Source organism: Myxine glutinosa, chromosome 9, assembly GCF_964187855.1.
Source record: "Myxine glutinosa chromosome 9, kmMyxGlut1.1, whole genome shotgun sequence".
NCBI lineage: Eukaryota > Metazoa > Chordata > Myxini > Myxiniformes > Myxinidae > Myxine > Myxine glutinosa.
The window spans coordinates 21,726,497-21,741,283 of record NC_136269.1 but is presented as its reverse complement, the minus strand read 5'-3'; the positions used below and the strand labels follow the sequence as shown (position 1 = coordinate 21,741,283).

Here is a 14,787-nt window from a genome sequence, read left to right as displayed (position 1 = left end):
GGGAGCGCATGCAACTCCTCCACATTAGGCTGAGGGTCCATATCGGCAGCAGGCAGAGGATCTGCATTCACATTTAGCAATACTTCATATCGATTACTCATCGATGTTTTATCAGGTGTTACTGAGTCCAATGCATCGGAGTCTAACACCACCTTCTTTTCCTTATGGGGTGGAGGGACATTCCGAGGTGTTTTCCTCTTTCTCAAAGAGGAGACGAGTGTAAAACCATCCCAAACGTTTTCATTCTCGGACGTTTTCGATGTCGATGGTACGTTTTCTGTCACAGTATCAGGGGGTGTTGTCTGCTCGGCCACTGCGGGGGCAATTTGTAGACAAAACCGTTTTAGATGCCCAAAGTTCCCACAGCCGAAACATTTTAAAGTTTCCGTGGACGCATATACCTGGTACTCGTGATTATCCACACGAAACGTAAATACCGCGTTGAGCACCTTGTCCACATTGGATGCAGGAAACACAATGTACACCTGCCGCCGGAAGGACATGATGAGATGTGTTTAGCCTGCTCGTTGCGACACCCCAGAGATAACATCGTGATCTCCGACACCCCAGAGATAACATCGTGATCTCCGACACCCCAGAGATAACATCGTGATCTCCGACACCCCAGAGATAACATCGTGATCTCCGACACCCCAGAGATAACATCATGATCTCCGACACCACTGTACCATGCCGAGAAAGCTCTTTTAAAATTAAATCGTTTTCCGGAATGGAGGACAATTTGATATCAAGACTTTCACAGCTGGGGTGTCCAGTGGGGAGACCAGGACAAAATGTCCATTCTCGGTAGACAAACTGGTCGCCACAATTTGATGCACAAGCTGCTCTTCAGATACGAATATAACCACACGTTGTTCATCCGTGAAGCTGCACGGATTTTCTCAAGCCCCATTATGTTACCCACCGCAATAACGATGTCCATGGTGACCTCGTCAGGAGGAACGCAAACCTCGCCATGTTTCCGCGTCAAGCCCTCAAGGGCCGCGCAGCGGGAACGTGCCGACATTACAACGATCGGAAAACCCTCGGCCTAAGCTTTCTGTGCAAGTAGGGGGAAAAAGGGGAAAAGCGCTACTCTGCATTCACCAGCACGATCGAAACTATCGTGAGGAAACACACCTCTCAATGAGGAAAAGGGTGAGAAATCACGACAACCCGTCAGACTGCCAATGGACTCACCCTTCGATCTCAGCGAAAGGCATGGGCTCTCTCTGTATCTCAGGTGAAGAAACGAAAGTGGAAAAAAATAAAAATAGAGATAGCAACACAAGCGAGGAATGCAATGGAGGCGTGAAGGGAGGTGAGGAGGGGAACCAGTGCGGGGAGGGGAACGAGTGGGGAGGAGGGGAACGAGTGGGGTGAGGGGAACGAGTGGGGTGAGGGGAACGAGTGGGGGGAGGGGAACGAGTGGGGGGAGAAGGGGAACGAGTATGGGGAGGAGGGGAACGAGTGGGGGGGGGGATGGGGGGAACGGTCGGAGGAAGGGAAGACCGAGCGGGGGGAACGGGCGTGGAACTGGGAGGTGGGGGGGGGGGGGGGGGGGAGGTAAAATGGGAAGGGAGGACGAGGGTTGTGGTATCCGGGTTTGTTGAAAATGGAGTGGTGGGGGGAGACAGAGAATACACAATGTGAAAATAAACAAAAATGGAAAGGAAAGGTGAGAACAACGACCAAAAAAAAGGGGGAGGTAGAAAGATCGAAAGTCGGAGCAGCTCGCACCTCACCACACATACACAGCCGCCATCTTGACACGCCCAACACACAAACAGCCAGCAGGGCGCGGGCGAGAGAGAGAGAGAGAGAGAGACTTGACTTTTAAACTCTTTTTATTATAAAAGTATAAAACAAGAGCAACACCAAAGGAAATTCTTCAAGGAAAATCAGCAAAGTCATAGAAATCCCACAAGGAAAAAACAATCAGTGCACTGCAATCCAAACAACAGAAAAGGCGAAAATACCAAAAAAAAACAAGGAGAAAACCGAGGTGTAATTTCTGAACTAGGCATAATTAATTTTATATGTACAAATTTACATTCGCATTTGCAAACATGAGGAGAGATGGAAGAAAGAAAGAGTAGGTCAAGACAAGGGGGAGAAAAAGGCCGGCAAGGAGAAGCATGGAACAGTGTATGAGAACAACCGAAATATATTATAAATAAATTATCAATTTGTTATCTTGAACTTTACAAATCCCTTCAACACACCAGGTCGCAATAAAATTTGCAAGGTCGTTTGCAGTTTGGGCATCGTTGAATTCAAGTTTGAGCCTTGCTGACACCAAAGAACTAAAAAAAAACATAATACAGCATTCTTGCATGGGTCTACCACCCAGTTTCGCCTTCCGTGACAGGTATACGGCAAGTTTAGCGGTAGCGGTTAGGAAACCGAATACAATAGATGTAGTTTCCTTTTTGGGAGGAAAACCAAAGATGTAAGCCTTCAAAGAAAAGGTAATCCGCAATCTATGGGAAATAAAATTTAACCAATAAAGCAAAGGAGAAAGTCTTTCACAATTAATGAAGGCATGAAACAAGTCTTCCCTCTCCGGACAAAAGGGGCAACAGCCGGAAATGGGGGGAAAAAAACGAATCACAGCATTGGAAGGAACAATCCAGTGGGCCAAACGCCGCTGAAGGTCACCTGTTCTTTTAGATATAAGTCCAGCATACATTGTATCCCATAAAGGCTCAGAGGGGGGACTGGGAGGCAAGAGTCCTTTCCACCGGGTAACTCCAGCTAGAGGTGGGTCCCCAAGAAGTAGTTTCACACGAGACCTATAAATGCTCTTGCTGCTCATAGCATGGAAGGGGGGTGACCCTGTACTCATGGGGGGCAGATCATTTGGGGTAAAAGCCACAATTAATTTTGGAACTGTGGGCTCAACCTCTGCATCCTGGGTCCAATGTAGGCCTAGCTGGTGGCCTCTTCGGATCACACCTGTTAGGTCCGCCAGCTCGTTCGCAGGTTTCCATCCATGTCCAGAGTCATGCCGGAGATGACACACTTTAAAATGTTGGCCACTATAAAATGTTGGCAGAAATCGCGTCTCCTCAGGATATCGGGGAAAAGTGGATTGAAAAATAAAGGCTCGTGTGCAAACATGTTAGTGCCATACGAGTCTGTTTGACGACTTATCGAAACGCCCTGCCAGGCATTCAAGAGGCTCTGATAAAAGACTGGAAGCAGAGATGCATCGACGTGTTGAAGGTTGGTCAAAAACAGTTCCTGTCCGTAACCGAGCCTCCCAGCTGATTGAAGAATGGAGCAGGCCAAGGGCTTGTCTGGTGAGTGTTCTGCATAAAGCAGGCGTTGGATGGAGCGGAGTCGGAAGGCCAACAGGCGGCATTTCACGTCAACAAGACCATGTCCACCCTCGGCCGAGGGACAACATATGGCGCTGGGTCGAAGCCAGTGGAAGCCTCCCCAAAAATAATCCACCAGTTTTCTCTGAATAGCTTGAAGCAAAACCTCCGGTTGTTGCAGGCAGATGAAACGGTGCCACAAAAGGGTAGTGACGAGGTTGTTGACAACCAGCACACGACCTTTAGAGGAAAGGTGGGGTAGGGCTCTTTTCCATCAGCTCAAACGCTTATCCACCTGGTCAATGATCCTCTCCCAATTGTTCTGGACATACTGAGGAGGACCGAGGAAGATGCCCAAATATTTGATGCCATCGTTTGCCCACACTAGCTCTGCAGGAAGGGGGGTGGTGGTAATAACGGTGGCACAGGTAAGTCATTGTTGGGAAAAGGGAACCATAGAGCCTTGCTTTTCCCCCAATTGCATCTTAATGATGAGGCAAGGTTGAAGTCCAACAAACACTTTGCCAAGGCGTCACTGTCGCATTTTCTTTTTATGATGACACATAGGTCGTCGGCATATGCAGACAGGGTCAAAGGTGGGTGTCCTGGAGAAAGAACAAGTCCAGGGATATCTTTTCTGAGAGCGATTAAGAGAGGCTCCAAGGGGAGGGCAAATAATAGACCTGAAAGTGGACAACCTTGCCTTACCCCTCTCTGAACCTTTATGGGTGGGCAAAATTCGTTGTTAACTTTGATCAAGCTGGAGATGTTTGCATATAACAAAACTATGTAGGCTCTAAAATTAGCACCGAGCCCGCAAGCTTGTAACACATGACACAAAAACTTATGATCAATGCTATCAAAGGCCTTTGCAAGGTCAAGAAACACCAATCCAAAATTCTCTTTGACACATTTACCGGTTAACAAATCTCTTATTAGGAATATGTTGTCGTAGATGGATCTGCCAGGGATGCTGCAACTTTGATCAAGTGACACCAGATCACCAATAACTGTCTTCAACCGGTTCGCAAGGACCTTGGAAAACAGTTTGTAATCCGTGCACAACAAAGAGATCGGACGCCAGTTTGACAGGTGTCGGAGATCGCCGGTCTTTGGTAGCAGGCAGAGTACTGCTCTTCTAAAACTGAGCGGCAATTCTCTGGATAAAAGAGACGCATCCAGAACGTTGAGCAGCTCTGGGCCCAAAATGTCCCAGAATGCCAAAAAAAATTCGGCGGGTAGGCCATCGATGCCTGGGGCCTTTCCTGACTCCATCTCATCAAGTGCACCGGTTAACTCTGGAAGGGTAATTGGAGCATCCAGTTCTAGACGTTGGGCCTCAGTCACAGAAGGAAGATGAGAGGTCAAAACATTCATCATTTCATGAGAAACCGTTTTGGCTTTGAAAAGATCAGAAAAGAAATCGATTACATTTAATCTTATATCACTTGGATTAGTAAGGATGTTCCCCCCTGGGTCCAAAACCGAAGATATAAGTCGTGTTGGTTTATCTACAGTTTCTAGATGAAAGAAAGACTTAGTCAGTGTATCTGAAACCTTGATATTCTGTATTCTTAGCCTAACCAGTGTGCCCGCTGCTTTTTCATCGATCAAATCCCTTAATTGGGCCTTCTTCTCGAGTAGCAACCGATAGTTCACTGCGTTGCTCTCATTGGCCAGCTTGCCCTCTATCCTAAAGATATCTGCTTCTAAGCAAGCCATCGTGATATGTTTTACATTGGTACAGTGTGAATTAAATTGTTGGCAAAATACTCGAATTTGGGCCTTTAGGTTGTCCCACCAAAGACTAATTGAGGAGAAAGAAGATTTTTTTTGTACTCATTTCAGCCCAGAAATCACGAAAGGAATCTGTAAATAAACTATCTTCTAAAAGTTTAACGTTAAACTTCCAGTAACTATTTCTGCATGTGGGTCGAGGAAAAGAAAGATCTAAGGTTGCCATATGGTGGTCTGAAAACAATGACGGAAAACAACCTGAAGAGGCCGCGACGTTCCTAAAGGGTACATTAATGTACCAGCGGTCGAGTCTTGCCGAAGACACCCTACCATTGGCACATCGACACCAGGTATACTGGGCTATGCTGGGGTGATGCAATCGCCAAACATCAAGTAGACCGGCCGTCTTAAAGAAACGGGACAGGTCCGCATGGAACTCGGGGTGAGGTTCTGCAGAATTTCTGTCCTTCGAAGGGTCAAAGGTGCAATTAAAGTCACCACCGATGCACACACATTGGTCGAGATGAACTGATTTCAGGTGATTTATCATGGAGGTGAAAAAGGCCTTTCGATCCCTGCTCTCACTGGGTGCGTACACATTAAAAATGGTGCAGCGGAAGTTTTGATGTATAAGCTGAAGGGAAATAAGCCGGCCTTTTATGACTTCATGAAAATAGCAAGACTCGAAAGCTAGACCTGGCTTTCGAAAAAAACCAACCCCAGCAGTTGAGGCTGACAGATTGCTAAAATAGCATTGCCCTTTAAAAGTTTGGCACCAGTCATGTTCCCCGTTCGGTGTGATGTGGGTCTCTTGCAGTAAAAGAACATTTGCCTTTTAACGATCAAACAAGTTTTTGACTTGGGCCTGACGGAGGTGACTTGCACCCCCACCATTCATATTTAAGGTCGCAAGGGAGATATTTTTCATTCCGTGTTAATGAAATCGACCTGTGCTTGGGAACATTCCGTACCTGCTCGAGTAACAAACTTTCTTAATCTGTGGAATTGAGATCTCGTCAGGTCAAAATCCTCATGTGCTTTGATTATTGACTTTGCGGTGCAAATGAATGCTGCCAAGTCAGGGAAATAGTCTTTATTTACGATGTTACGGTGACGATACGTTTCGTTAAGGAAGGTAAAAATGAGTTGAGGGGATACCTGTGAGTGACCTGTCACCGATTGTGACAGCTCGGTTGCCTCAATGTCATCCTCGGACTCAGACACGTCAGATAACATGTCGTCAGGTTCTGGGGTATTACCTGCTGCCCCCGCGATCTTGTCTGGAGGCACCTTCACAAGTTTCCCAAGGTGTTCCCGTGAGCACTCGTTAACACTTTGGTGGATATTTTTTGTATCTGGGATTGGAGCTTGGGTTTGAGATCCCGGCAAACTCAGATTTACCGGCCCCGTTTGTAAACTGGGAATGTTTATTGAATCCTTAGTCTGCTCGGTATTTAAAGGGGAAACAAGCGGAAAACCATTCCCCAGCTCGGAAATGGTAGTAATTTCACTAGAGGTTTCGCACTCGGAAACTTCCAGGTGAGAGGTACAAATTATATTTTTCGGCTCATTTACATAATGAGACTCGCTGGTATCGTTGGCAATGGTATTCATATACTCAGTTAGTGAGGGAATGTCAGAGGGACACTCGAACACATGTGCAACGGGAATGGTGCCGCCCATGACCGCCTTCTTTGCAGCACCAGCGAAATTGCTTAGCACTGGTGCTCTTCGCTTTTTAGCATACACTATGGATTCTTCGTTCATGGGTTCGGGAAAGGGGGCAATGCTAGTTGTGTCAGTCACATCGGTGGGTGTCATCACATTGGAATCGGAGAGCACCGGTGTGTCAGACAACTCAGTCGGGGTGTCAGAAGGTACGGTCGGGGTGTCAGAAGGTACGGTCGGGGTGTCAGAAGGTACGGTCGGGGCGTCAGAAGGTACGGTCGGGATGTCAGAAGGTACGGTCGGGGTGTCAGAAGGTACGGTCCGGGTGTCAGAAGGTACGGACGGGGGGTCGGTGGGTACGGTCGGGGTGTCAGAAGGTACGGTCGGGGTGTCAGAAGGTACGGTTGGGGCGTCCGAAGGTGCGGTCAGGGTGTCAGAGGGTATGGTCCGGGTGACGGAAGGTACGGTAGGGGTGACAGGAGATACGGTCCGGGTGTCAGAGAGCACGGTCGGGGTGTCGGAAGGCGCGGTGGAGGGATTGGCCTTTTTACAATCTCTTTCGTTATGTCCCGATTAACCACACTTTGGACAAGAGGTCTTCGGACAAAACCTTTTAACGTGTCCGAATTCTCCACAATTAAAGCATGTTAAGGAGGCTGAGGAAGCATACATGTGGTATTCCCGATTGTCCATCGATACTTTGAAGGATATATTTAAACCTGTATCGGCTCTGCGATCCGGGAGAATCATGTACACCTGCCTCCTAAAGCTCATTACATGTTTCACACGATCGCTGCGACACCCGAGCGGAATCATTGAGATCGGGAAACAATTTTACCATAATGAGACAGAACGGATAGGAGTTTCTCGCCTGGCATGAACGGTGGTACATTGGATATTGTTATCTTGGTAGCTGGCGTATCCATAGGGGATACCGTAATATAATGACCACCATTTATGGTTAGACCGGTACTAACGACGTCATGAACGAACTTTTCTTCCGACACGAAGACAACAAATTTCTGGTTCATTCGTGATGCCGCTCGAACATTACCGTCTCCGATGATGGATCCCACGGCAAGGATAATGTCCTCAGTAGGAGCTCCTTCAGGTGGAACACATGCGAATGCATGCTTATGTGTTAAATTTTCGAACGCCTCATAACGAGAGTGTGTATTCGCCATACCAGCGAATTTACCCCCCATCCCTCCACTTGTCCGAACCGGACAAGAACGTATCAAACCTAAATAATCGAACTAAAGTAAATAATAAACGTGCATTACAAGCACAAAAATGGCTTACAAAGCGCCGTCAAACCCAGTAGGCCGCACCCAAAATGGGCCCGCTCTCAATCCTCTCTCTCTCTCTCGAAGACAAAGGTGTAGAACGGATGAAAACAAAATGTCAAAGTACACAGGATGGAAAAGAAGAGGGAAGAGGGAAGGGGGCAGGGGAGGGCAGGAGAGGAGGAAATCTCACAACGGACCCACTACAACACAGATCAGTTGCTCACAGCCGCCATGACGCCATGCCCAACACAAACGGCCTGCAGGGGGTGAGAGAGAGAGAGACTTTTGTGCCCTTTTATTATAAAAATACAAGCAATTCCACAAAGCGGTTGTAAGCAAAGCAACCAGTTTAAAGAAACATTTCGTAAGGATCATGAATTCACCAAAAGGAGCAAAGGATATTTAAAGGAAACCAGCAAGTATAAAATTTTTACAAACCAAAGGTGAAGACACAAACAAACCACAAACAATTTTAAAGGAAATGCTCATGCAAGAGCTATGACCACATCAAGAGCAAAATTAAGCGTTTAATTAAATTAAGTGAAACATTGAGAGAGGAAGAGAGGAAGAGAGGAAGAGAGAGAGAGAGAGAGAGAGAGAGAGAGAGAGAGAGAGAGAGAAAAAAGAAGAAAAAAAAAGAGAGAAAAAGAGAGACGGACAAGAGGGAAAGGGCTGGTTCATGGGGACCGATCGGCACTCTAACCGTGACTACGCTGCCCTAACGAATCCAGGCAGCAGGTGAAAATGGGGAAGATTTGGCCCGTGGCTTGCATTGGGGGGTACAACCACCACGAAGAGGCGGCCCCGATAGTTGTCTCTGTTTGATGTTGGTAGCAATGTAATACTTAGGGTGGTGGACAGCTGCAACGAGGTTGTGGCCATGAATAAGTTCGCAGGTGGCGTCTAACCCACCTATAATGTGAGTTTCTTGCATTGCAGGGACGTGATGCGATTGTATTGAAAGGTTTTGGAGGGGTAGTGTAACTTTACACGTGCCATGCTTAACCTATTGTGTTCTTTGTTGTTGTTGTCTTTCTTTCTTCTTTAGAAACATGGAGCAATGTATGGAGCGGGTATATATACGTCCCCGCTTTATAATATCGCCTGCCGTTACTCCTGTGAGTCATTGTGTTAAAATTAAATGAAGACATGACAAATATCCGCTCATGCTCACACATCACAAACATTTTTCTTCTAAATGATCCTTGCCAGTTGAAAACTCATCAAGAAATGAAGAAACATCATCTGCAGAAATTTGCAGAATTCATCTGCAGAAATGACGTTTTATTTCTTCATCATTCCAGTAGAAATCTGTTAATATTCATCAATATTCTTATTTGCCGTTTCCATTCCAAAAGTACATCGGTTGTGCTTCTTTTATTCAAATGTTGTGTTTCTTCTTTGTGCAGATATCGATGTGAACCGGATCGCCAACACCAGACCCATCGAGGTAATGTTGAGGAATTTTTGAATAGAAAGTTTTAATGTCATTCCAAAGTAAGCCGGTATCGTTGCGACTAACATTCCGCAATGTTTTCCTTTCACTCCAGTATCAAAGCGAGGAATTGTTTAAGTCCAACATCAACATGAATTGCATTGCTTTATGTGAAGGTAAGCTACTTTTCTTCTCATTTGAATTCCTTATTACCTCCGCCACCAAAGGTGGATGGAGGTTATGTTTTCACCCCTGTCTGTTTGTTACTTGCCGGAATAGATCCCGGCAACTACAGACTTGGCATTTAATATGGAATATTTTTTTTGTGGGGGTGAACTTACTTTTCAAGATGTCTTCGAACCAAAAGTTCATTGGAATTATGTTGAAATTATTCTAGATTTTGTTAATGTGACCTTTAAAAGAAACAAAAACCACATTTGACATTTCGAAACAAATAAATTGATCCTTCAAAGTGATGTAAACTGATATCGAACTCAATTCATGGACAGTACTGTGTTAAACTTCTGCACGTTTTCCAGAAGTATCTCTTTATTTTGCACATTAGCCAATTTTTTTTTAAACAAAAACAAAAGTTAAATTACGACTGGGATTACGGACAGTAAAATTACAGTTCAGTACTTCGTGTAACCCCCACGAGCATTCAGGAGAGCACGTACACGTTGAGGCATGCTGTTAACGAGATTTGCCAAGGTTTGGACAGGAATCGCTTGCCATGCAGTGACAATAGCCTGCTGCAATTCACGCACAGAGGTCGGCTGCTGGTCCAAGTGGTCGATTTGATGCGTTAATTCTGCCCACAAGTTCTCTATCGGATTCATAGCCGGGGACATGGCAGGCCACTCCATATGCTCTACACCACGGTCAGCAAGAAAGTGTTGGATCATGCAAGCACGATGAGGCCATGCATTGTCATCTTGGAAGACAAAGTTTCCTCGAAAGGCTGCATGAGCAAATGGAAGCAATGTTTCTTCCAGAATGGCCCTGTGCTTGAACTGGTTCAGGTTTCCATTCAGAACAACCAGGTCAGTTTTGCCCCCTGCATGAAAAGCAGCCCAAACGGTCACCCCACCACCTCCAGCTTGGACTCTTGGCACTATACAATCTTTGTTGTAGGCTTCATGCACTTGTCTGCACACTCGGACGTGACCATCTTGACGATAGACCAGAAATCTAGACTCGTCACTGAAGATCACATGATTCCAGTGTCCTGGCTGCCATTGACGGTGCTCTCTGGCCCACTGCAATCGGCGCTGGCGGTGTTGTCTGGTCAGGCGTGGCTTTCTCAGGGGACGCCTGGCACGATAGCCTGCTTGAACCAGTCGTTTGGTTGACTAGCCTTCTGGATACAGGCACATTTGTCAGTTGCTGCCACTCAGCCCTAAGCCGATTAGCTGACTTGGTACGGCCATTGCGGACTAACCGGTGTAGCTGGCGATCATCCCTCCTTGTGGTTCTGCGGGGACATCCTGGCCTCGGTATTGGAGTAGGGACACCCCTCTGAGCATTTCGTTTCAGATTCTTTGACACCTGACCTTGAGTGATGCCATACTGCCGAGCAATAGCACGCTGTTTCATGCCGTAATTTCGTAAAGCCACCACTCCATGACAAACAGCATTGTCGAGTTGACGGACCATCTCCAGAGGAAGCGGCAATAACTTTTGGAGACGTGCAGCAGTTGTTTTCCACTAATACAGAACGCAACAACCCTTGTATACCCGACTGTGAAGCCAATCATCAAATGCACCTGTCCGTACATTTTGCCACGGCACCTGTGATATAATCCTGTTGTTGACTTCTTGCTGCAACAGACAATCAGTGACGGTTCTTTTAACAAATAAATCACCAAAGTGTAAAAGAAACTCACTAGATTGATATACTGAGTTAAGAAAGTAAACCAAAGTCAAGAAAAAAAAAATATTCCATATTAATTGCCAAGTCTGTATGTTGGTCGGTTGGTTTGTCTGTCTGTCTGTTTGTGCGCAGTACTACGTCTACATCGTTGCACATAGCATCGCCATAGTTTACACACATATTTGCCTTGCCCTGGAATATACTGTGCCCAATTTTTAACTCTCTAGGCCCAAGGTCAAGCTCCAGGTCACCCAAAACGTGAAATCAGGGGGGTCGAGTTTTCATTTAACATATATTTCAAACCATTATCTATCTATAATTCCAGTAATCTCTGTGTGTGTGTGTGTGTGTGTGTGTGTGTGTGTGTGTGTGTGTGTCTGTATGCGACCGCTGTTTCTCGACAACTACCGGTCCGATATACTTTAAACTTGCCAGGTATATTGCTGGGGACCCGAGGATGTGCCTTTTCAAGGTTTGAAATTAATCGGACAAGTGGTTACCGAGCTATGTCCAAAAAACGATTCAACCAATCAGAGAGCAGCGAGCTATCACGTGTGCCGAACGTGGCGAACAGACTCTGCCTCGGACGGCACATTTGAGAGCGTATTCATTTATTTCACGTTGGCAAACTATGTTGGCGTTAAACTATGTTTTACAACTAATTAAAACTAATTTGCGATTCATTCGCTTTCCTGCGCGTTTGTGCACGCTATGGCGATTTCTTTACCAAACTCCGCAAGCCGTTCGCTTTGGACCAAACCATTTCATGTAAATAGAGGGGGGGGATTGTCACCGTACTCGCAAGCCGTTCGCTTTGGACCAAACCATTTCATGTAAATAGAGGGGGGGGATTGTCACCGTACTCGCAAGCCGTTCACTTTGGACCAAACCATTTCATGTAAATAGAGGGGGGGGGGGGGGGAGGATTGTCACCGTACTCGCAAGCCGTTCGCTTTGGCTTTGCGAATGGACCAAACCATTTCATGTAAATAGAGGGGGGGGGGATATAATTTTAGATATATATATAGTACGGGCATGCCCTAGCAACTCTAAAAGTACCAGAGATATGCATACACTTACCGTTACTGACATATAGGAAGTCACATACAACATTTCATTTGGCACCATGACCTTTGACCTTGAGTGACCTTGAAAGGTCAAACTCAGGGTCAAAAACAGTTGTTTTTTTTACTAACAACTGTCAAACATTATCCGGTTCCCTTCTAACCAACACTCCTGAAAAAAAGTACATTCCGGCAAGTCCTCTGTCTCTGACCGATTTTCTGTTTGTTCATTTGTTTGTTTGTGAACAAAATATCTAAAATAGTTGTGGATGGATTCTGGAAGAGATGTGGTGTATGTGACAAGGACGAAATGATTCGATTTTGGTGAAGATCCGGATTCGGATCCGGCTACTAGAATTTTTAAAGTGATTCTTCACCATTGGGAGTTCGGGCCAAAAACGATACTTAGCAGGATATCTCAAAAAGTTGTGGACGGATTTGGACGAAACTTGATGGACCACCGGTTGGGTGTCTGACAAGGACAAATAGCTTCGATTTTGGTGAAGATCTGAATCTGGATTCGGATATGAGAATTATTAAATTCTTTGAGTGATTCTTCACCATTGAGAGATAGGGCCAAAATGATACATCGCAAGATATCTTAAAAAGTTATGGATGGATTTGGACGAAACTCGTTGGACAAGTTGTGTGTGTGACAAGGACAAATAGATTAGATTTTGGTGAAGATCTGAATGTGGATTCGGATATGATAATTATTTATTTTTTTTGAATGATTTTGCACCATTGAGTGATATGGCCAACCAGGCGGAGGTATGCTATCTACTGAATGCCGTTCTTGTTATCCATGTTGTTATGTGCACCTAAACCTTTATGTGAATTATTCATTGAAGCATTCCCTCTCCATCAGTGATCAAGTCAGATTCCCTGAAGAAATATGGAAACGTCTGGCGTATTTCACGCCCTCACCACATCTGCATCCGCCTTCTATTTGTGTAAGTACTGATCCATGAAATAGTGATTCCAGGTATACAAAGCTGATCCCAAATTACCTGAGGCCACCCAAAGTTGATTTTTTTTTTTCCATTTGGACTTTTAAAACATTTATACTTGACATCAGATCAACGGCAGCTTCCAGGAACATCAAAGGAGATGCCACTCTCGGTCTCGCATGACGTCAGTGTGATCCCCCTTGGTCTCACTCACATGTTGTGGCTGAATTTGCCTAATCTGTGTGTGACGTTCCTTAGTCACTTGTGGGTGTAGTTTTGCTATTTTCGTCAAGAAGTCGTTTGATTCTGTCACCGGTCATGCAGGGCTCCAAAATACATATATTTTTGTGGGGAATCATATTGGTGAGTTAAATCCAGGAATATCTGTTGGTGAAATATTTTAACCTGGTAGACAGGTTGGCCGTGCCATGAGGACGATTTGATTCCATTTTGGTGAAGATCCGGATCCAGATATGAGAGTTTTCAATTTTTTGAAGTGATTCTTCATCATTGAGAGATCGGGTCAAACACAATACATTCTAACCCCGACATTTGCGGTTCCAACATTTGTGGACCCCGCGTATTCACAGGTTGATAAATTCTGACCGGCTTCTACATCCGTGGCCTTGTGTCTGGTGAATTCGCGGTTTTTTGTGGGCACAAAAACATAAAAATTCCACGAGCCGCAAGCATGACCTGCATTGATATTCCTGGCCTTGCGCTTCGTGTTTTCATGCCTGTTAGTGGCCACATAAAAATATTTTAGCTGTGCTATAAGCAAACTTCGCATGATATCCCACCATTCACATGGTAAACATTGCTTCGCAGGATATCCCACCATTCACATGGTAAACATTGCTTCACATGATATCCCGCTATTCGCATGGTAAACATTGCTTCACGGGATATTCCACCAGCTGCATAACATGTCATCCCCCACGTGTTACTGCATAGAATGAAAACACTTATCCACAATGAAACAATGTCCCAAGATTCGCAAGATTTTCGTTGACATTCGTGGATTTTCTTCAACATTTGCGGATTTTGAAATGCCCAGAACCTATCTCTCCTTTTATCATTGAATTTTTACAATGCCCCCACATTCGCTGTTCCAACTTCCGCGTCATTTTCCAGGAGTGTATCCCCCGCGAATGTCGGGGTCCGAGTCCATATAGCATGATATCTCAAAAGGTTATGGACGGATTCTGACAAACCTTGGTGGATGAGTTGGGTAGGTGACAAGAACAAGCTCATTAGATGTTAGTCAATGTTCGGATGCAGATCTGGCCTATTCTTTGGATGCAAAACATAAAATGTTCAGCCTGGCGGAGGTAGGCACTCTGCCGAGTGCCATTCTTGTCTTATGAGATGTTATTTCGTTTTTTTATTTAAGGCACCCACCCTGTAGCCCTCACCTCGAGTGGCCTTATGGCTTTGTGGCGGGCAAT

At 45.5% G+C, this 14,787-nt stretch overlaps 1 protein-coding gene across 1 annotated transcript in view; it reads left to right on the top strand.

Annotated features, from left to right (window-relative positions):
- The window catches only part of LOC137434744 (protein mono-ADP-ribosyltransferase PARP6-like), a 36,818-nt gene extending 23,472 nt beyond the window's left edge, over nt 1-13,346 (top strand). Inside the window, exons 9-12 of the mRNA XM_078785080.1 lie at nt 9,066-9,135; nt 9,427-9,467; nt 9,568-9,628; nt 13,258-13,346. Of these exons, the coding sequence (XP_078641206.1) occupies nt 9,066-9,135; nt 9,427-9,467; nt 9,568-9,628; nt 13,258-13,346 (261 nt within the window). The remainder of the gene's footprint in view (nt 1-9,065; nt 9,136-9,426; nt 9,468-9,567; nt 9,629-13,257) is intronic.
- Nucleotides 13,347-14,787: the final 1,441 nt, after the last annotated feature.